At 41.6% G+C, this 20,853-nt stretch overlaps 4 protein-coding genes across 21 annotated transcripts in view; 2 read left to right on the forward strand and 2 right to left on the reverse strand.

Annotated features, from left to right (window-relative positions):
• The first annotated feature begins 284 nt into the window (after positions 1–284).
• On the forward strand, positions 285–5,869 carry haus1 (HAUS augmin-like complex, subunit 1). 2 transcript variants are annotated; one of them, XM_051402276.1, is made up of 10 exons: positions 285–564; positions 654–828; positions 1,277–1,412; positions 1,496–1,630; positions 1,821–1,944; positions 2,762–2,827; positions 2,938–3,009; positions 3,238–3,285; positions 3,373–3,458; positions 5,858–5,869. In XM_051402276.1, exons 1-9 carry the CDS (start codon positions 544–546, stop codon positions 3,415–3,417), a joined length of 822 nt encoding a protein of 273 aa, XP_051258236.1. In that variant the 5' UTR covers positions 285–543; the 3' UTR covers positions 3,418–3,458; positions 5,858–5,869. The 2 variants fall into 2 exon arrangements, with proteins under 2 accessions (XP_051258236.1, XP_051258235.1); XM_051402275.1 differs by lacking the exon at positions 5,858–5,869 and having other exon boundaries at positions 3,373–3,498.
• On the forward strand, positions 4,391–11,128 carry eva1c (eva-1 homolog C (C. elegans)). 2 transcript variants are annotated; one of them, XM_051402272.1, is made up of 8 exons: positions 4,391–6,134; positions 7,290–7,483; positions 7,802–7,925; positions 8,136–8,288; positions 8,977–9,120; positions 9,742–9,819; positions 9,902–10,006; positions 10,089–11,128. In XM_051402272.1, the coding sequence occupies exons 1-8, from the start codon at positions 6,020–6,022 to the stop codon at positions 10,478–10,480; spliced, it is 1,305 nt and encodes a 434-aa protein (XP_051258232.1). In that variant the 5' UTR covers positions 4,391–6,019; the 3' UTR covers positions 10,481–11,128. The 2 variants fall into 2 exon arrangements, with proteins under 2 accessions (XP_051258232.1, XP_051258231.1); XM_051402271.1 differs by having other exon boundaries at positions 5,279–6,134; positions 9,899–10,006.
• A 2,000-nt stretch (positions 11,129–13,128) lies between these two features.
• On the reverse strand, positions 13,129–15,841 carry cfap298 (cilia and flagella associated protein 298). 2 transcript variants are annotated; one of them, XM_051402273.1, is made up of 8 exons: positions 15,684–15,841; positions 15,257–15,426; positions 14,866–15,033; positions 14,495–14,562; positions 14,245–14,403; positions 13,925–14,056; positions 13,700–13,795; positions 13,129–13,610 (listed from the first exon to the last, which is right to left on the reverse strand). In XM_051402273.1, the coding sequence occupies exons 2-8, from the start codon at positions 15,393–15,395 to the stop codon at positions 13,500–13,502; spliced, it is 873 nt and encodes a 290-aa protein (XP_051258233.1). In that variant the 5' UTR covers positions 15,396–15,426; positions 15,684–15,841; the 3' UTR covers positions 13,129–13,499. The 2 variants fall into 2 exon arrangements, with proteins under 2 accessions (XP_051258233.1, XP_051258234.1); XM_051402274.1 differs by lacking the exon at positions 15,684–15,841 and adding an exon at positions 15,549–15,676.
• A 582-nt stretch (positions 15,842–16,423) lies between these two features.
• The window catches only part of synj1 (synaptojanin 1), a 28,541-nt gene continuing 24,111 nt past the window's right edge, over positions 16,424–20,853 (reverse strand). For 14 of the 15 annotated variants that reach the window (XM_051399814.1, XM_051399816.1, XM_051399817.1 and 11 more), the window contains one exon: positions 16,424–20,296. In XM_051399814.1, coding sequence (XP_051255774.1) covers positions 19,325–20,296 — 972 coding nt within the window. In that variant the 3' untranslated portion in view covers positions 16,424–19,324. The remainder of the gene's footprint in view (positions 20,297–20,853) is intronic. The other variant, XM_051399829.1, reaches the window with a different exon arrangement.

Genomic DNA, 20,853 nt, shown 5'->3' on the forward strand with positions numbered 1-20,853 from the left:
GCATGAATATTGATCTTTAACTGTGAACGGATGTTTCCGTCTCTGCTCTGTCAAATAAAATAAAATAAATCACAATAAAAACCCAGAAATTATTAATTTATTCATAAAGTGATCTCAGTTCTCCCTCGTGTCAGAACTCCTATTCTTTTCCAGTTAAGTGGGGAGAAAGGTTATAAGCACAGAACTATCTTGATCTGATCTTTTATCTTTGGCAGCCTACAGGAAACGTGAACCGGATAAACTTTTGTTAGCATCTAGAGTTTGTTTTTTGTCTTGCATTTACATAATAATTCCCCATTGTCAATTGTATTTATTGAATTCCTTGCCAATTTCGTCTATTTTTTTTAACCTATTTAAAAAAAAAAAATCGTTAGGGTTGCGAGGCCATTACTCTTTCTTCTCATTGGCTGCTAACCAGGAAGTATTCAGAATGATTAGTGGGGGCGCGAAACCAGAAAGCGTAAAGTGTTGTTGTTTATCCTAAGGACTGCTAAGGGTCTTAAGCAGCTAGTTGTTGTGGTTTAAACTTCATTGTCATTCGCCATGTGTGAAAAGATCACGAAGGTAACGTTCAGTGTATTGCTTACACGACTTCAATGCAGTGACTGCCGTTGGCGTTTTTGTTTATCATCCAGTGTCATGTCGCTCCTCAGGTGAACAGCTGGCTCAGCACAGTGTTTGGAGATCAGCCGGTGCCACACTTTGAGGTCAACACAAGGACAGTGGACATACTGTACCAGCTGGCACAGTCCAGTGAAGCCCGGTGCAGTGACACGGCTCTCCTCATAGAAGACCTCAAACAGAAAGCATCAGAGTATCAGGCTGAAGGTGAGGAACTCACAGTTAAATGCACTGGAAGTTGGACTGCTCGTGGTTAGGATGCAGACTGAGTTTTGGTCGTAATTGCTGAGATCTGGGAACAAAGTGACATCACTGCAAAGAGTCTAATAGGTTGTAAACAAGCCAGCTCTGAAATGTCAAGTCAATCTGTAAGTTGTGATTGATGTGTACAACAGACACGTATACGTAGACTCGCCTATGTTTTCTCTTTCAAATCCATTCTCTTGATCCTCAGATCACTTGTGTTTCTTGTCCCATTGACTTCTTTTTAATAATGCTACCACCCTGATGTCAGCAATTCACTTGCGGAAATAAGACCCAAGTTAGTACAGATCATTATTCAGTGTCCTTACATACTTCACTCTAATGTATACAGTGTTGTGAAATGTAAGACAGCACCGTAAAGTAAGAACTCAACTGTTCTTCCTCCGTGTAGGTGCTCATCTCCAGGATGTTCTTCTACAAGGTGTCGGCCTGTCCTGTGGAAGCTTGTCCAAGCCAGCTGCTGACTACTTGTCTTCTTTAGTGGACACCGCCATGGTGCTTGGAGTCAGAGACACATCACTGGGCAGGTACACTGTCGCGCACTGTTGAAGTTTATTGTGTAGTACTCTTTTCCTGTCAGTAGTTTCCCTGACAAAGATGTCTCGTCTAGCTTTATGCCAGCAGTGAACAACCTCACCAACGAACTTCTGGAAGCAGAGAAGTCGAACAGGAGACTTGAGAGAGAACTCAGGGCCCTCAGAAAGAGACTTGGTGCTACTCTGGTGCTGCGGAGCAACTTACAAGAGTAAGAAAATGGATACAGAGGATGATTGTGGCATGTAAACATTAGTAAAACCAAATGCACATTCCTGGGCTATATACTGTACTATATACATACTGTGTGTAGACACATGACAAAATCCAGTCACAAAACAAACTATTTACTGCTACATACTGAGCTTCATCTGTAACACACTATGCTTACTTCTCTTCAGAGATATCAACAAAACTGTCAAATCTCAGGCAGTGGAGAGCGCTAAAGCAGAGGAGAGACTGCTCAACATGGATTTTGTGACGGCAAAGGCTAAAGAGCTCAGCAACAGACGGGAGAGGGCAGAGGTACGCTGTTGTGTTATACCTGTATCTGTAATATCTGTATAGTTAAGCTGTGCATTGGGGTGTTGATACATTGTACTATATACTGAAAATGATAGGACATTTAAAAAAAAAGCCCAAATATTTAAGAGTGCTCCTTTTCCAATTTGCCCTCTTTTGTTTCTGAAATTCATATCTTAGTGGGAGTTTTGCTCTGGGTGAGAATATCAAGTGAAATTGTACTAATGGAAACTTGTTATGCAGCCTGAAGAGGCCTAAATTAGTTATTGGTGTGCTCAGCCACCGGCAAGAGAAAATGTCAATCAGCACAAGCCAAAAACAAAATAAATCACACAACCAATGGCATCAAAATACTCAACAGGGTGATATGGATGAGGAATGAAAACCCTCTGCCAATATCAAGCAAAGGGAAAGAAGACAAACCTTAAGGTGCAAGAAATTGAGTTTGTGATATCTGGATATGCTATCCAGATATATTGATACATAGCTCAGTAATGTTGCCACAGAAAAAAAGACCAAAATGCTTCTAAAGAGTATGCAGAAGTGGCTCTCTGAAACATAGACAATTATCTTCTGGCGTTCCACAGTTCTTCCCTTTGTGGAGTTTTATTTTGTTAAGAAAGACAGACTGTAGTTTGATCCGGGTATAATTTGAGCATCAAGTTACTGCCTCCGGGTTAGAGCACAGAGATGATGCTGTGGACAGGTCCAACAGTAAATGCCCCTCGTATCCAAATATTCTAAATATCACAGTCAGCAGTCATGTCAGAGCTCTTTCAAGGAGCATGGCTGTTTTCATTCTCTTCTATCAATCCTGTAGGCTCAGCTTCTATCCAGGAACATGGACAAGTCTATCACCCACCAGGCTATTGTGCAGCTCTCTGAGGTAACTTCAGCTGTTACACATCCAACACAGTCAAGCACCATTGGTAATGAAGACGTAACACTTTCTGCTTTCAGGTTTGGAAATGTGTCATCTTCTTTTTCTCTCCGCAGGAAGTCTCAGCGCTGAAGCAAGAAATAATCCCCTTGAACAAGAAACTGGAGCCTTACATGGATTTAAGCCCGGTATGTTTGTCTTCAGTTTGGCTTGTAACAGTCCAAAAACCAAAAGTTGTTATATTATGTTAAATTATATTTTTATGATAAATGATAAATTCAATGTATGTTCATGTGTGTAGATTTCATCCAGCTTGACAAAAATGAGTCCCAATGATCACATTTATTTATTTGGAAACAACTTAATGTTACTGTATTTGGCTTAAAGTCATGTTTTTACCTTCTAAACCACAACAGAGTCCATCTCTTGCTCAAGTGAAAATAGAAGAAGCAAAAAGAGAGTTGGTGAGTATCTTTATACGTGATTCACTGGTGGAAGAGATGTGGTTGCTTACTTTTTATTTTAATGCCATTTTGTTTCTTCATTTATAGGCTGCGATTGATTCCCAACTTGAGATGAATATGGATTTCAAGTGAGGATGTTTGTAATGTTAAAATCTTTCCTGTTTTTAGTTGTAAGTTTTCTGTGCTTGAGAAATAATAAAGTAATTATTTCCATGTCTTGGTGACTTTGTGAGTCTCCTTTTACCATGGAAATTAAAGTTAATTATCTGCAAAATTTTGTTCTTCTTATATTCTACAATGTATTAGGGCCACATTTGAAAACCAACTGCTGCATGTAACAGTGTTGATCAAACTTTTTTGTTAACTTGAGTCTAGCTGGACACATTTCTGATTACAACTTCCTGCTTCAGAGCTTTAAATCTTTGTTACTCTTTTTCTTTGTATCTATATTTGTCCCTTAGCTGCAGTTGCCTAAGATTAGGAAGACATTGTATAATGGTTCCCTCTGACAATCTGTCCTTTTGCATTTAAATGCAGTTCCTACAATTGTGACGACCTCAAACAAATCACATGAGTGTCGCCCTCTTTTGAATTCTTTAAGTAAATAAAGAAACCTCCCTAGACTGCCAATTTATTTGATAGAATTTTGCTTCAAAATATTTTAATTTATTTCAATTCCAGCCATAGTTGAGGAGAAAATGTAAATCATGATCTTTCTATCCTTGGGTTGGACCTATTCAGTTTATCCCCTCCTCTTCCTGTTTGTTACAAAACATCATTAACACTAATCAAATGTTATGTCTTTATTTTCTATCGTCTCTGCTATCTAATCGAGGGGTTGTGTTTTAACAAGTCATAAGGGTTTTTCTTTGATCCAGTTTGTCTGATGCATATTGATTATCGATCAAACCATTAAATGAGCATTAATAGTTGTATTATACTGTACATATTACATGTTTTTTTCTACTGAATTCTTATATGTAAAGACATTTATGTAACTAACTGGTTCTGTCATAACTCTCCAGTTGGTTATTTCTATAGTTTTACATAAGAACCTTAATATCCTCTGCTTACATATATGCTATATATTTCAGAACTGTTTTCACCATACCTCTACCCATGAATGTAATCATGGGTACATTTAAGGAGCCATTTTTATTTCCTTTTTTGACATATATGGTTAAATCTTGTCTTGAAAACAAAGTGCAGGAAACGTCTTGAGTTTGACAACAAAATTCCACAGGCTTTGGAGGGATAACAGCACATGAAAGGGGTTTTGGAGCCACTCCCTGGGTGCCTAAAGCTAAAGTACAGAGAATGGAACCAACTAGGGGGCCTGTTGTCCAGTTTGTATGCAAAATATCACCCCCTCAGTTCCTCCCCCTGCCAGTTCTCCCCCCGTGGAGCCGAGCGTGGAGACCCCAACGTCTCTGTCAGTCTGACTGTTGTAGGTCTGCTCTGCAGTCTGACATGTAGATTGACCGGTTACCATGGAGTGGGTCATGGATGTGGGCTGGGGCGCAATTTACCCAGTAGGCCCCCTGCTTCATTCAAAGGCCCCATGCTTAGAGCATCGAAAGTTTATGAAAAGAAACAGAATCAAAATATCATTCATTTGGAACTTGATCTTACCACCAAAGTCAATTTGGGGGACGCGCGGAGATCCACACAAAGCATGATTAACACTAAAGAAATGTTTCGCCTATTTTTAGGAACTGGCATTATATTTTATATTTGCTTACTAATTCAAGGGGTTGCTTTCTTGTGTTAAAAAGTTGTGACAATGTGCTGTGCCAGTATTTTTTCTTTGTCTTTCAGATGTATGTTGAGTGTTGCTCTGTCTATTCTGGTTTATGCTTTCAAAGAATCTATTAACTCAGTTTGGGATAGATATATGCCAGATATATATTGTGAGGCCAATTTAATACAGAAACACTATTGGGGCTTGCTTTAATGTTTATATGCTCTAATCAAACAAATAATGTAGAAATAATGAAAATGAATGTGCAGAGAAAGGAAAACATTTTTTTTAATTATTATTACTTTCCTCTACCTAAACATTATGAAACAAATTCACACTGTAAGAAGTATTTTATTCTGACATTACAAAACGATTTTAATTTGCACCTGTACGTTAATAGGAGTAGTAAAGAAAGGAAGAGAGAGACAGAGGGGTAAAAGAAAAGCAGAAAAGGAGAAGCTTCGCAGAATGAAAGCATTTTGCCATAATCCAAAAAGTAAACATGTGCCTCATGGAGGGGAGACAGAAAAAAATAAAAGCTCCTGCCAGTGCGTCATACCAATGAGCGTGTCTCTCCTCTTCCCTTTAAAATAGTTGATCTGCCACGCCCACGCCACCAGCCACACTCAGCTGTTACAGTAAGACGCCTTTAGTTTCCACATGCATTTATTCAGCAATCTGCGGTGCTGAGCAGGAGGGAAGTCTGACAGGGAGTATCACCACGCGTCGGATTGAACCCCTTCAGTCAGTTTTGAGCAACTTGTTGCGCAGCTGCTATTCCTATCCTCCTCTGTACTGCTGCTGCTGTGCGTTCTCATCGGCTTCACGGTGGTAGTTTTCTGTAGAGGAAGAACATATGGATGAAGTGATGAAGCTGGATATCGCGGACCCGTGGAGTCGTTTGACCTGTTTGTGTTGGTTTTTAAAGTGAATGAAGTCCTGCAGCCTACAGTGAATGTTCGAGTCTCTTTAATATGATCTCAGAGACGGGGGATGCGGGTCATGAGCTGGACGCGTCCTTGCCACGGACTAGACTGGAGCCACAGCCTCTTCTACCTGACTTTACTCCTGTGGACCAGACGCATGAATGGACTGGCTGACTTTTCAAGTAATTTGATGGTGGTGGGGGTGGTGGGGATGGAGGAGGAAGGAGGGATAAATCAGGATGGTTAAAGATCACATGGAAGGGTTTGTCCCAAGAAACCATCTAATTTGAAGTGTTGCTGTTTAGGTTTGGTGTAATAATAGCAACAGTGGGGGAATGAAACATGTATGGTGTGATAGATGAGTGGTTTCTAGTCTTTGTCACTTTGCCAGTGTTCCTAAAATACCAGTCAAGTTATCCCAAAGATCCCAATTGAGAATTGACATAGAACTGCCAACCTGTCTGAGAAGGGGTCTCGTCATTTTCTTGTCCATTGGTAGAGAAAATGAGGATTTAAAATGCTTTATCTCATCTAGTTCAATCACTTCTGAGTCCTTTTCTAACAAGATGAATTATGTTAACATCCCAAAAATAAAGTCCTCTGAATCAGAAGTAACTTAATCACATCTGCACACCATGCAACAAAGGTGGGTCATATTAGCTTGAATGCCAGTTGGCGGAGTCTGCCACCCAGGAAAGAGAAAGAGAACTGGCAGTCCGCACTGTGATGGGTGAGTTTTTTTCAAAGCAACATGAGACAACAAACAGAGCTCCAAAGAGGCTGAACGAACTGATCTGAAAACACATGTAGATTGAAAGATGATGTTTTTCAGTGTTATAAAGTCAAAATCCTTTTCATTAAGATCTATTTCTGCCCCTTTAAGTAATAGTGGACCTAGTGAGCCCCCTGGAAACACACTGGATATATGTTTAAGTGGATTTTAAAGGGGTACTACAGCAATATTGTATTGCACTTTCATAAAGTTCAGGGACTCACAAGAGACAGATTAATTGTGAAAATCGAAGTGACAGAGGTCTGACTTTTAGCCTCTGGTATGGGCCAAGCTCCACAAATGTTGGATCCTACATTTCCCATAATGTAACTCGATAGCATCTTTCATTAGATCCTCCCTGTCTGGCAAACCACACATCTCCAATTCATAATGCAGGCTTTTCTGTTAAAAGCGTTAACTCTCATGCCTGAGCTGAGGTAACCCTAACAACCTCATAGGGTTATATTTTCAGTAAGTAAACCGAATGTGTAAAATCAGACTCCCATTAATGCATCTGTGTGTTTCCATGTGCGTTACGTCTTAACCAGTGCCTTTTGTGTAACAGACTACCTGTCCAGGATCATCACCAGTCACTCTGCTCACGCGTGCGATGGACAGCCTCTGCGGCTCCACTGTCCACGTCACTCCACCATCTCCATCCAGTCTGCCTTCTACGGGAGCGGTGAGGTGCGGCTGTGCAGAGCAGACCCTCCACTCAGAGCCCACAACCACAGCTGTTCTGCCTTTACTGCGCTACAGGTGCATTTTACGGGATATACAGCAATTTTCACTCTTGCTGGGTCAGTTGTGTGCGGGTGGGTGTTCACCAGTTTTAGCTGATTTATTGGAGAAGTTTTCTCCCTGTGTGTGTTTTAGCTTTGTAGCGAACACACCACTCTTAGATGAGCTGGCTGGTGAATGCTGTTGACTGTTTAATGGTAATGCAGGATTATGAAGGCACAGCCCACAGTCTTCCACTTGGCGCATCATTATTTTTGCACGTGATTTACATTGTGCTCACAGTGCTTTGTAACGTCAGTTCATGTGTACTGACTGTCACTGGTGTTTGCTATGCAGAAGCTGCTGTCAGAGTGTCAGAGCCACAGAGATTGCCAGCTGCCTGTCAACCACCTGCTGTTTGGGAAGGACCCCTGTCCTGGCACTGCCAAATACCTCCATGTGGACTACAAGTGTAAACCAAGTGAGTTCAGCAGCTCAATTCCCGTTTGTCCTGACCTGTTCTCAACCCTTTTGCTCCCTGTTTCCCTTGCTCAGCCCAAGTTTATCTGGTGGTTGATCAAGGGGTTAGCTACACAGCTAAACACAAAAACCCCCAGTCCTAACCCTACCAGTCTCCCCCTGCCATCATCCGCTTCACCTCTTAATCATTATTGTTTTTCCCCTCACTCAGCTGAACACAAAAGACATGTGGTGTGTGAGGGAGAGATGATGACTCTGCGCTGTAAGCCCCCCAGGGTTCTGAACATCTATGCAGCTGTCTATGGGAGAAGTCTGGGTCAGACTGACACCTGCCCCTCACACCTAACAAGACCACCCCCATTTGGTGAGTCAACGGGATATTGGTGGTAGCTAACAGATGATTCCTTCTGTACAAGGCGAACAACGAAGCCAGGGATGTAATGTCTTGAGAAATTACTTAATGTAGTGGAAGAGGAAGTTTTAGCATCCCTAACTGGTGATCAGCTGTAAGTTATAGGATCCTCTACTGATGATATGTAGCATTTAAATATATTTTAATAATTGGCACATTAATTTTGAAACATTAGTATAATTATTGTAAACAAACAAGACCGTCTCTGTTACAATTAGCAGCAACTATTGGCCTCTTTTTGCAGTTTCAGACGTGTCATAAAACTCAATTTACTGCTCACAATAATGTTATTGAGTACAACTGTCCTAGTATGACAGTGTGTGCTGTGGAAAAAGGCCTATGGGAATGGTGTGAGATAAAGGTTACGTTTTATTATCATTTGTTAGTAATTTTAGCTAATTATACAAAATTTAACATTGATATGTTATGACACAATGCTTTAAACAATGCTTTGGACATTGAATGGGTTAGAATGAGAAAACTAGCTCAGATGCACTGAGATAAGTACTCTCCTTTGCCGAAAGACAAACAGATTGCTGCCAAAGAAGGTGATTTCATTAGAGTTAAACTTTAACAAACTCACTACACACACAAACTCTGTGTTTCTTATACATGAATTCCTCTTTGTTGTTCCCTACAGAGTGTCTGAACCACGAGGCCATACACTTGGTGTCCAAGTCATGCTACAGCAAACAGAAGTGTGTTGTTGCTGTCAGCAACCAGACCTTTAGGGACCCCTGCTTTCCAGGAACCAGGAAGTACCTTAATGTGGTCTATTCTTGTGGTAGGACTCTTTCTGCTTCCTCATTCACAAGATACAATTACAAGCCTGGTCGTAAATAAGAGAGAGATATCAAAATAAGACCAGGCTTACATGATATTATGGATAGCTCACGTCATGTCTGTTTTTGTTTTTGCTTTCTTCATTATGTGTCAGTTCCTTCAGCAAACGTGTAGTTTCCTACTGTGGATTCTTATCTAATGATCTCAGTCATAGACTCTTATCCTATCACACCCAACAACACAGTCGCTGGGAATAATAAGACTAGTGAGCTCAGATTTATGGGTTGAGACTGACATCCTGGTAAACTTCCTACGATTGGCACAAATGCCAGTGAGGTCATGCAGTGACATTGTTCACATATCTGGAGATTTGACTTCAGCCTGGTGTTGGTGTCTGTTGGCTCCATCTGGCATAAAACAATGTGTTTTAACCTTGTAAACCGGTTATCAACTGAACTGGACAAAAAGCATTCATAATGTGAGTGTCTTTCCATTGTGAGCCTAGTTTCTGCAGAGGTTTGGATGTGGGAAGTGGCGTGCTGATGAACGGCCTTTTGTAGAGTCTGTATCAATTTGTCTACAGTGATATAAAGACTGTCCCCCTCTGTCTTCCTTCAAATAGTACCACAGACTCTACTAAAGGAGGCAGACCCTTACATATTCAGCTCCACCTCATCTCCCACTGTGGACACAGTAAAAGGTAACTGCATCATGCTATGTGTTGCAATTCCAGGTTTTCTGTGGCCTTTTTGCTCACATCATACTTATAACTTTCACAGCAGCTCCTCCTACAGATCTGGAGGAGCCTTTTCCCAAAGGGTCAAAAAGGCCAGACAACTCAGGAGCAATGATGAGCAACTCTCTCTTGACCTACGCCTACATCAAAGGTAAACATTATTCACATGCATGCATGCACTCATGAATCTAGTGCTTTGTTTGATACACCTCCTCCCTTCATTTCCTACACAGAGCATTCAGAAATGGCAGCGCTGCTGTTCACCTCCAGTGTATGCATTGGACTCCTGTTCACGCTGCTGGCTGTGTCAGTCCGAGTGACCTGCAGAGGGCGCCAGCTCAGAGATCACAGGCTCGCACCCCAGTCTCGTAGCCAGGCTGGCAACTGCCAGGAGGACGCCGATGAGGATGATGAGGATGAAGAAGAAGAAGATGATGATGATGATGATGATGAAGAGGGAACAGAAAGCTCTTTGATCTCAGCCGCGGAAAGGAAGGCGATGTACGACTGGGAGGAAGTGACTTATGTGAGCGAGGCAGCTGAACGGGCCGAGAGGATTGAACGCAGAGAGATGGTCATACAGGAGATATGGATGAATGCCTATCTGAATGGCAGTTCGTGTTAACTAAACCGGGACCCCCGGATGCTGTTCAGCACCTTCAGGTTGTTTTCAGGATTCTCTGCCGCAGCTCCCATTCTTTTTATTATTATTATTATTATTATTATTAACAAAACAAGAAGCTTGTTTTTTTCTTTACATTGTAATGCAGTCATTCATATGTCTTACCATTTTTGGAGCAGTGCTCACCTTGTGAAGAATATAGTGTACAGGTGAAACTGCAGTACTGGAAGCTTAAAGGATCAACAGGGTTTAAAGCTGTAAAATAGATGGTTATAAATTCTGTAACTGTTTAAATCTTGTATTTATGAAGCTAAGATTTCAGGTTGAAATACTTTGTACTGCTAAAAAATAATAGTAAAATCACTGGTTTTGATAGAAGTCTCACAGCTGCCATGTTCATTTAAATCAAGTAAATTTTATTCATATATGTCACAAATTTGCCTCAAGGGTCTTTACAGTCTGTACAGCATACAGCACCCTTTATCCTTAGACCCTCAATGGGAAGATGAAGGAAACCTCAAGAGGAACAAGAGAGGACAAATCCCTCTGATGAAAGATGATGTGTTTACTGAACAGACCAAGATAGTAAAATTACAGTATGGACAATCAAATTGTTCTATTTTGAAACATAAATGAAGACTGTGGATCTAGGCGGATGTCAAGCAACTTGTCCATGTAGACCGGCAACACCATTCACAAAGGTAGGAGAAAAGAAACTAATCTGAATCTCCTGAAGGATGGAGATCAGGATCTAAAACATCTGGAGAAATAGGAGCCCTGTATTCTGAGAGTGAGAAAAGAAGGAGAGGGAGACGAATCATCTGGGATACTAGGGCTAGTTTCTGAGACACAACTCTTTTTAGTACTTTTGAAAAGAATCAAGGTCAGAGACTAGTTAGTAATGAGGTTTAACCCCAGCAGTCTAAAGCTGTGACAAATAAAGGGATAAATTAACAATATACAGCATTGTAGGTTCCAGTAATGGCCAAACATCTTTAAAAAGTTGGAAGGAGGTTGAGGAGTCAGGTAGGACAGCTGCTTTTGAGTAAGTTTATTGTCACTGATTAAGCAAGAGAAATATGCTGCTTTGGCAGTGGGCAGAGCATGCTTGTAATTCATTACACACTCCTGCCATGAGAGGTTGAAAACACTGTTTTGATTCACGCCACTCGTTTCCAATCTTTTGCAAGCCTGCTTAAAGGACAAGTGTGTAGGATTTACTGTAAATGTGAAGTTAACTGAACACTACTCGTGTCTGTATTCGATGACCTGGGAATTAGAACAGGCTATGAAGTGTGGAGGAGACTCACATAAAAAAACGTGAAAGGCCTCATCTACAACCAGTGATTGGTTTGTCCGTTCTGGGTTTCTGTAGAAACACGGCTTAACCTCTAATCCAGCCTGATGGAATCAAGTAAAGGGTGCTATCAATGCAGTGAGTAGATTAATGTACAAACTGAGTGAAACCAAAAGTATCAACAAAAGAAGTGCCAGAAAGGCTTTACTTACAGAATCAAAGGCCTTATTCAGGAGAAAACTCAAATCACCAATAACTAGAATCTCATTATAATGGGTAATAAGGTCTGAGATAAAATCTCTAAATGCTTCTAATTGGCCTAGAGTACCATAAGGTGGAGCCTGTTGCTCTGGACCACACAATTCATAGTGGATGGAGAGGGTTTTAAATTCAAATTAGTTGAATTCAATTGAAAATTGATTTATAGATTAAGGCGATGCACCTACCTTGTTTTTGTCTTCCATAGCTCTGTAGAGCTACCAGTAGATGACATACCAGTAAGATTCAAGAATATTACTTTACTGATTCATCATCAGGGGATCTCTTTGCAGCTGTATCTGTGAAACTGATGAATCACTATAAACCAAATAATGAGGTAGTTTGTTGAAAAGGACCATTACACACTGTTACTCCCATCTCCTCACTGCCTCTGGGCTTTAATTTCAGAATACAGCCTTTTCATCTTGGACAAATTTGTGGTTTAATAAATGTCAAGTGTAATCTTTCCCAACAGTGGCTTACATTTTGTATGCTCATTTGAAAAAAACTATGTGATATGTAAAGTAATATGTAAAATATGTAAAGGTGATTTGATATATTATGAATGACAAAAATAGTCAGTGTTTTCCCTACAGTATAAGTACATCATCGGCAGCTGTTCAGACTGAAAGGTATGTGTTGCAGTGTCACCTGCCATAAGTGATCCCAGTTTCCATAAAGAATCATCTGAGTTGAATGTATAACAGGTGGAACTGTCCTTTAAATCTACACATGACATCCAGGATGTTTTTTTCAAATGCAGTGTTCCTTGAAACCAGCCACGCCTCCCTGAATCACTGCATCTGCTCTGTCAACTTAACACAGTTCAACCCTCTCTCCTGCTTCCTCATCCCTGCTGGGACAGGAGTTGGAATGACAATCTACTATGTGGCAACTTCCTGCCTCGGCGCAGCAACGACTTTCAGATGTGTGCCACTGACAAAGAGAGGAAAGGTGTAGCATCCTTGTCCCTGCACTCCGAGGGACGTAGAACTGTGTTCCAGTTGAATCACCACCGCTGAGACTTTGTTGAATATTAACACGTCAATACAAAATTCGATGTTGTGTTTTTTTTACACACAAAATGTACAGTAAATTTAGATTAAACTTAAATTTTATTTTGTTTGCACAGTAACAATAGTTTGCACAATAAAAATGTAACTTACCAGGATTAAAACAATTGGAAGAATACATTTAAGTTCAAATAAATCAGGTTTATCACAACATCTGCCTTAATGTGGCATCATACATATATGTCATACGGTGTGTCCAGATGTCTTGTGAACACTTCAGTTCAGAAACACACTTACTCCAAGGTATATGAACACATCTGGAAGACCTCAAATAACACAGACCAGAAGGTGATTTCAGGGGTGTGATAAGGCATCTTAGTCAGTTGCATATAGAGCTGTGAAGGACCAGGTCAGAGCAGCAGCTCTAAGGTGGGTATCTGAGAGGTAGTGCTCTTTATCTCGGTCCCCATTTGATGTTGGCCAGGCCTTGAAACTGTTTTTTGAGGGCCTGTCTGTCTGACCACTTCGAGTCCAGGTAGCCATCATCGTCTGCCTCCTCCAGTTTCTGAAAATGTCAGATTAGATTAGAAAAGGCACATTGACTACAACATTTTTTTTTTACTGTGTGCACCTATTTATTAAGCTTTTCTTCACCTTAAGCTCCTCCTGCCTCCTGTAGCAATTCATCATCATCTGTTTCTGCTGCTCATCAGTGATCAGAGGCTCCCTCGCTGGGGCACCCTGCCCCTTCTGAAGGCAACGACACATAAAAAAAAAAAGGATTACAGTCTCAAAGCTGACAAAAACATAAAACCACACACGCAGCTTTTTCATATGCCCGAAAAATATATGCGTCTAACTGGCTGAAATAGCACTCACCTTTTGGATTTTGACCACAAGCTTCGTCTTTTCATTTTTGCCAATGTAGTCCTGCAGTTTCTTCCCCCGCTGCATCTCCTTGGCTGCCCACCAAAGCTGGCACTCGTCCTCTGTGATCACCTGCAGAGATGCCTGAGGTACAGACAGATGGACAGGGCAGATGCAGAGGAATGGGGGAGGGGGGGAGAAAGTTAAAGAGACAGTGAAGACAAATGCACCAAACCATACTAACTTATGCCCTTGCTGTTGACTGAAAACTAATTTCATGTGTCCATCAGCCAATAGCTGCTAGGATTACTGAAACAGGTTCAGCTTTTTACCTGTGTTCCTGAAAGGTCTTCCCGGTCCTCAAACTCCATCCTGATAGGGTCATGAGGAGGCAGCCCCATGGGATATACGATCATGACCGCACCCCTTAACTGATCTAGGGCTTCTTTTACCATCTCCATGGTAACACAAACATTAGCTTGAACTTGTTTCTGAAAGAGGTAGAGAAAGACATACTGAAATGAAGTGTTGAGCCTTGGTAAGCAGGACAATCTAAGATTCAGTGTTTACACTAATACTCACGTTGGAGATGAGTGCCTTTGCATCCTCCAATGTTCTCATCAACACCTCTTTCATTTTATCATTTGGAGCTGGTAGAGGGTAAAAAGATGAATTGTTAGATTATCAGATTATCTTTTTCTCTGCTTGTATCACCATACACCATTTACAGTAGTATATCGGTATGTTCTTGACTTCGAGATTGAAATGACTTTGAACATTTAGGTTGGTATTCCATATATGAATACTGCCTGATTTTACAAAACATGAAGATTGCCAATGCGTCTAGTTTTATAATAATGAATTTAAGAGTCAACTTACTAAAAGAGGATGGGATAAAAAGAGGAAACACACAAGTACACTCATAGAAAGTGAAGTAATAGTCATAGTCTCACCATGTCCGTTCCTCCTCCCAATCTCATCAGTCTTAAATACTGGCCCTCCGCTGGGCACACACTTGTCTTCCCATTCATCCTTCAGTTTCAGCTCCACTATCTGCTCCTCTGTCAGCCCCTGCATGTTGGGGGGCAGCGTGATGCCATGGTCTGCCAGCTCTGGGATCTCTGAAGGGTTCATAAATGTACAAGCAAGTTTATATCACTGTTCCCACTGGACTCAGAGAGCTTCTTTACAAGAGCTCATAGAGACACATAGTAATAGTTCAGTGCAGTTAGTGCTGGAAATGTTGAACCGTAGGTGTTCAACAGAAAATCCACCTGTCGCAATACTGAAATTCACTGAAGAATAAAAGTGTGTGCAGAAAAGAACTTGCTATGTCATTTCCACCTGAACATATTCTGTCCACTTTGAGTCTCCCGTTGTAGATGGCTGTAATTTGCCGGATCACCGTCTCCAGAGGCGCGTCCACAGTGGTGTTAAAAACAAACTGGCTTTCATCTCCTCGCTTCACATGCAGCTGCACCATCTTGTAACGTAGTTCACCACCTCCTTAGCCCCTAAAAAAAAGAGACGTTTAGGGATATAACTTAGTTAACTTTAATGCGGCTTTGTTCTTGAATAAACCCACAACAACACGAAGAGTTCGTGTCCGTGAGCGAAAGAAGGAAAACAGCGTAACCATAGCAACAGTCGTTCGCGGACGCTTCCAGAAAACTCCAAGCTAGCTTTTAGCTTTTGGCTGATTTAGCTAGCTGTTTATTCATTCGCTGAGTCTTTTAAAGGGTAGCTCCTCTACAGTGGTTGACACACTTACCCGTGCGGTGAAACCACAAAACACAAGACAGTCCCTTCACTGTTCAGACTACGCTAACACGTTGTTTACAGCCGGGGACATTGCATTGCTAAAGATCCCATGAGGCTCCATCATCAGTCCAGATACTTCTTCTTGTGAACTACGGCAGGTTAGCTGACTCCCAAGCAGCATCACTGCCCTCTAACGGCGAATGATGGTAACTCTCTGTTCTGTACAAATAGGCCTTATGAGGTGACTGCGGGCAACAGGGTGCAGCTCAGTACAAAGACATTCCTAATGTTGTAATGTATATACTTTCAATGGTTGTAACTCCATAAAGGTTGTGATGCCTTGCTCAATTGAACCTAGGTTCCTCATCCTCTAAAATGTTTATTCACTGTGCTGCCCTGCTACATCAGCAGAGAAGAGGACAGTTCATTTAACTTACAAGTTACTAAAAGAAGATGGGACAGAAAGAGGAAAACACATACACAGTATACTGATATCATGTGAAGTAAAAGAGGAAAATCTTGGACCCTATGGTCCATATAAATGAGGGCATAGTGCTTTGAGACATAAAGCACTATATAAATGATGGAGCATATAGAATATACACATATTTGTGTTGTAACAAGCATGAATAAAGATTAACAAACATGACAAAATGTCTGTAGAACTGAGTTGTGATAAGGTTTATGGTGTATAATTCTTTATGAGCAATAAAGTTTACAGCCTGCATTCAAAGAAGACAAACATTCACATTCAGGTAAACTTACATTTATTTTTGCATACATACAACATAAACTGCTTCATACATAAATGTGCAATCAGCTGTGCACTTAAAATATGGAACATTGGATATTAACATGAATCGCAGCTTCATGTTTTCTCTTTAGTACATACAGAATATGTTCAACAACACAGACTCTTATTTACTATGGATTATAGCCATAAAAAGGGACACCAACCTCACAAAAGGAGCAATTTGTTTCCTATAAAATCATCTTGAACATGACATGACACAAAGCACTGGCTAGTCACCTACTTTTAATGCAGATACAGTTATCTACTGCACACATTTGGATAACACAATAAATGCATTTAGATGACATCGACATGTAAGCAAAGGCAACCTGATACACTTGCTTACATTGATAGCTACTGCTTTCAGTGCAGTGAAAGAAGATTATTTTATTGTACGTATTTTACATGGTGTTTAAACAAAGCGCGGAAGCGTTAGCTGGTACTTTCTTGGGTCAGATGTTTTATCCTCCCATAAACCATCAAAACGCTTTTAAGACTACAGATTTCAAACCAGTTACATAATTTCTGAAGGTTGGGGAAACATCTGAGTAAACGGACACAGCTGGCATGTGTCGTGTGAGAGAGGCTTGTACTCTCACTGATCCTTTTGCAAAACTATTGCTTGTCAGCATTGTCAGCATTGACGCTGACCTATACAACTCAATAGATGTGAAAGGGTGAAGTAGGTAGTACGGGGAAAAAATACTGACATATCACCTCTGACAACACCATACATACACACACACACACCTACCTCATGAATGAAATCAGTGAGGCTCAGTAACAATTACTCTCAACTTGAGGAAACGGATATGGGTTAGATATCACTGGTGGATCTTTAAACGTTGAGAAGAGTTTAACACCCAACACTCAAATCACACTACTGTCTGGAATGTGGGCCACACTGCGCCTGGGAAGGACACAACAAATAACTGGAAATGGTTATTTGGAGATGCGTTTGGGTTCGAGCCGACAGTGTAGTTGAGTCTGTTAATTCAGTCAAGGTGTTGAATAACGTGTTGCTACCGGGGAATTCTCAGTCAGGTTGTGGGTGCTTTGTGGGAAAAAAATAAATAAAAAAAATTCCATTGTCTTATATCGTTTCGCATACAGTGCTGCCACCACAGAGCTCTGTGCCGGCTGGGGAGCGGAAATACACAGTTACAGTCATGACCGAGTGAATACAGTGGTTGTTGGTTCAGAACCTGTAAGCAAATACACTGTGTGTGTACTTTAAAGAAGACTTACTGGGGGGGTGGAAAGCTCTGGCATTCCATTCTTTACTCTGTACACACACTCACATCCAAACACACAACAACACCACAACAGACGATATGCACCTCAAACACAACACATTACTTCTCACCACAGTATCAATAGATTATTTAGAGTAAATGTCCTTAGAAATTAAAAGCTTGACCTTTGCAGTAAACAAAAGTTTAAGTTTGGAAAAAAAAAAGTGCCCTCTTATTATTATTATTATTATGCGTGTCTTTGCTGCCATGTCCACAGACCCAAATCGCATCACCTTCATACTTAAAGAGAACAGAAGTATACAGGCATATGCCACATTCTCTGAATTTACAATAGTATGGTTAAATGCTTTGGATAAATCAAGAAGGATCAAAACACTACAGAGGTGGAAAGGTAAAAAATAAAAGCCCTCTCCACGTTCAGTCCGCAGGCTCTCGTTTCTGTCACTCTACCATCAACAAGAATACAACCAAGAGAGCACATACATTTCAGTGCATATCAGTTACATTGTGCAAACCACTGATACGGTCATCACAAACACACACACATTTAGCGAGTAGTTTCCATACTGAAAACATACATTTATACATATTCACTATGTATAGGTTTTGATATAGAGCTACAAAATATATATTCAGCTAAGCGTACCAGCCCATAGACAAAGAATGATGACCGAGTAGAGAGAGAGTGGATGAGATGATATTACAGAGCTATCAGTGCTGCGGCAGTGAACGGTCTGACTATGACACCGACTCATGCTGAACATGTTCACACTGTGGTGCCGGCGAGGAGGCAATGACAAAACCCAGTGCGACATAAAGTACATTCATGATAAAAGTAAGCGCACAAAAATACTTTTTAAATTTGCACCCCTTAGACACAAAAGAACAGAAAGAAAGACTCACAACAAACTCTTTGCAAATTAAAGTAATTCTCTGATTGCCGCACACTGCAGCAATTCTGAGGGCAAATTTAAAACCTGTAGTGCATAGCTTTCTACCACATGTAAACTGACAAAACTGAAAAAGTTGAAGATTACCCTCTACACTGAGAAATCAGGCTGCAATGTACAGATCAGTCAAAATGGTGGATTTGAGCCGCAGTGTGTCAGCCAGTGTAAATGCAAAGGTAACACAGTTACAGGTGAAAGCTTGCGGACGAATGCAGTGCACTGCACGGCCACGCAGACGTGTCTTGATATTGCACCGGTGAATTCACACATGATTTGTGTGTATAGATGTACTTTATATAACTATATACTGTAGACACAGGCACATGTTTGCTGCCATAAATAAAAATAAAAGAACGATTCATATTAAAATAAATGTTAATATCAGGGAACAAGCAAACATCTCTGTGGTTAGAAGTTAGAACACACGTTTAGGCTCATACTTCTCATGTTTCTGCTTGAGATATAAATCCTTTCCTTTGATTCAGAAGGGGATTGGTCTATACTTCTTAAATACTGTTTCTTTTGTACAATACACACACAGACATACACATTTATCATAGATCTATACATATCTGGATATGCCCTTTACATATTAAGAATGATCCTATCTTTCTGTCGACTCCCTAGAGAAGAAGCAGTCGTCACCGGGTCCCTATGGGAGCTTTGGGTTACTGGTTACCGTTCTGGTTGGAATGGGAGGAGGGAGGGTTGGGAATACTGAAGGGGCGGAGGATAACCAGTCAGGCTCTGAGTCAAACACGGAGCGGGAAGGCAGAGTCTGAGTCTGGGACACTAGGGCACTGGAAGGGAAGGTGGGGGCTTGTGGTGTTTTGGTTGAAGGAAAATCATCATCGAAAGTGACCCACTGCTGGGTCGGTTTCCCTCCCGGGGGAAATGGCTGGCGACGAGGCGCGAGGGCAGGTGGTATGGACGAGGGCGGTGCCAGAGGCAAGGCGGGGGTGGGGGCAGGAGATGGGTCATGGGTGAAGGGGAGCAGAGGAGCAGGTGTATGACTGAGAGTGGGTGATGGTCCAAACAGAGACATGGTCCTTTGCAACTGGGATGCGGGAGCAACAGTGGAGGCTGCTGTCGGAGCAGAGGTGGGGATGAGTGGCTGAGTAAAAGCAGACATAGTCCTCTGAAGGTTTAACGTTGGGGCCGGACGCTGGACGCTGAAGTCCGGTGTGAGCGAGCGCTGCTGCTGATGCTGCTGCACCAGTGGGCCTGTGAATGGATTGGTGCTGCTGGGTCGGGCAGGGAGCGGGTCAGTCGGGAAGGGCCCGGGGGAGGCACGCAGCGTCTCCTGCGAACGACTGCGAGACGGGACTGGGGGAGGCGGGAGCAGGGAGGAGGCGAACGGTGATGGGGTGGAGAGTGAGGAAGACGAGGACGAACCAAGCGCCTGCAGATCTGAGAGAGCGGAGGACTGGAGGGAGAAAGATGGAGGGAGAGTGCTGGAGGACAACGCAGGAACAGAGGGGGGTTTACGCAGAGAGGAGCCTCTGGTCAGGGACTGGGTGGTGTGCCAGGGAGATGAGGAAGAGGAGAGGAGGTCAGATGCAAGTGTGTCGAAAGGGTCAGGCTTCCATTGTGCTTCTCTTTGGATTCCATTCAGTCCATTGGTCTAAAAGGAGGAACAGAACAAGGAAAATGCCATTCAGCTGTCACAACAAGTGCTGTATGAAAATATGAACCATGAGCTAATATTACTGGAGTGTTTTACTAACTAATGGAGCATAAGCTTTTTAATTAAAGATACCCCTTGGAGCTTTCTTGTAAACAATTATAGATATTCATTCAGTTTTTCTTACTTTGACCAAGTGTGTGCATCCTTAACAACTGCAGAGACTGCATTTCCTCCAAGTTTTGACTATTTTGAAAGCTGCATCCTTTGATGGAAAGCTGCTATATTTCTTAATATTACCACTAACTGCCATCAGTGGAATTTGGGGAAATCATATAGGCGCCCTTGCATTTATTAAACATGGCCAACCTTTAATTTACTATCACACTGGCTGATACAACAAGCAACTGATTAGATGTGTATTTATCTAGGTATTTCATATGTTTTATGGCTTGCATGCACTACACATTTGCATCATTGCCCACTGCGTATCTTGTCACACACACAAGGGGACCCGCTCATCAGAACACTGATCCATTAACACCTCTTGTGGTCAA

Source organism: Dicentrarchus labrax, unplaced genomic scaffold, assembly GCF_905237075.1.
Source record: "Dicentrarchus labrax unplaced genomic scaffold, dlabrax2021, whole genome shotgun sequence".
NCBI lineage: Eukaryota > Metazoa > Chordata > Actinopteri > Moronidae > Dicentrarchus > Dicentrarchus labrax.

Excerpts from the sequence above, each read along its gene's own strand:
- cfap298 (XM_051402273.1), bottom strand. The coding sequence starts at position 15,395 with ATGGTGCAGCTGCATGTGAAGCGAGGAGATGAAAGCCAGTTTGTTTTT. Across the intron at positions 14,563-14,865 it reads TGGGAGGAGGAACGGACATG|CTCCAAATGATAAAATGAAA; the intron begins GTGAGACTATGA and ends ACCCTCTACCAG. Across the intron at positions 14,057-14,244 it reads AAGACCTTTCAGGAACACAG|GCATCTCTGCAGGTGATCAC; the intron begins GTAAAAAGCTGA and ends TCTGTACCTCAG.
- eva1c (XM_051402271.1), top strand. The coding sequence starts at position 6,020 with ATGCGGGTCATGAGCTGGACGCGTCCTTGCCACGGACTAGACTGGAGC. Across the intron at positions 9,121-9,741 it reads TAATGTGGTCTATTCTTGTG|TACCACAGACTCTACTAAAG; the intron begins GTAGGACTCTTT and ends TCCTTCAAATAG. Across the intron at positions 10,007-10,088 it reads GACCTACGCCTACATCAAAG|AGCATTCAGAAATGGCAGCG; the intron begins GTAAACATTATT and ends TTTCCTACACAG.
- haus1 (XM_051402276.1), top strand. The coding sequence starts at position 544 with ATGTGTGAAAAGATCACGAAG. Across the intron at positions 565-653 it reads TGTGTGAAAAGATCACGAAG|GTGAACAGCTGGCTCAGCAC; the intron begins GTAACGTTCAGT and ends GTCGCTCCTCAG. Across the intron at positions 829-1,276 it reads ATCAGAGTATCAGGCTGAAG|GTGCTCATCTCCAGGATGTT; the intron begins GTGAGGAACTCA and ends TCCTCCGTGTAG.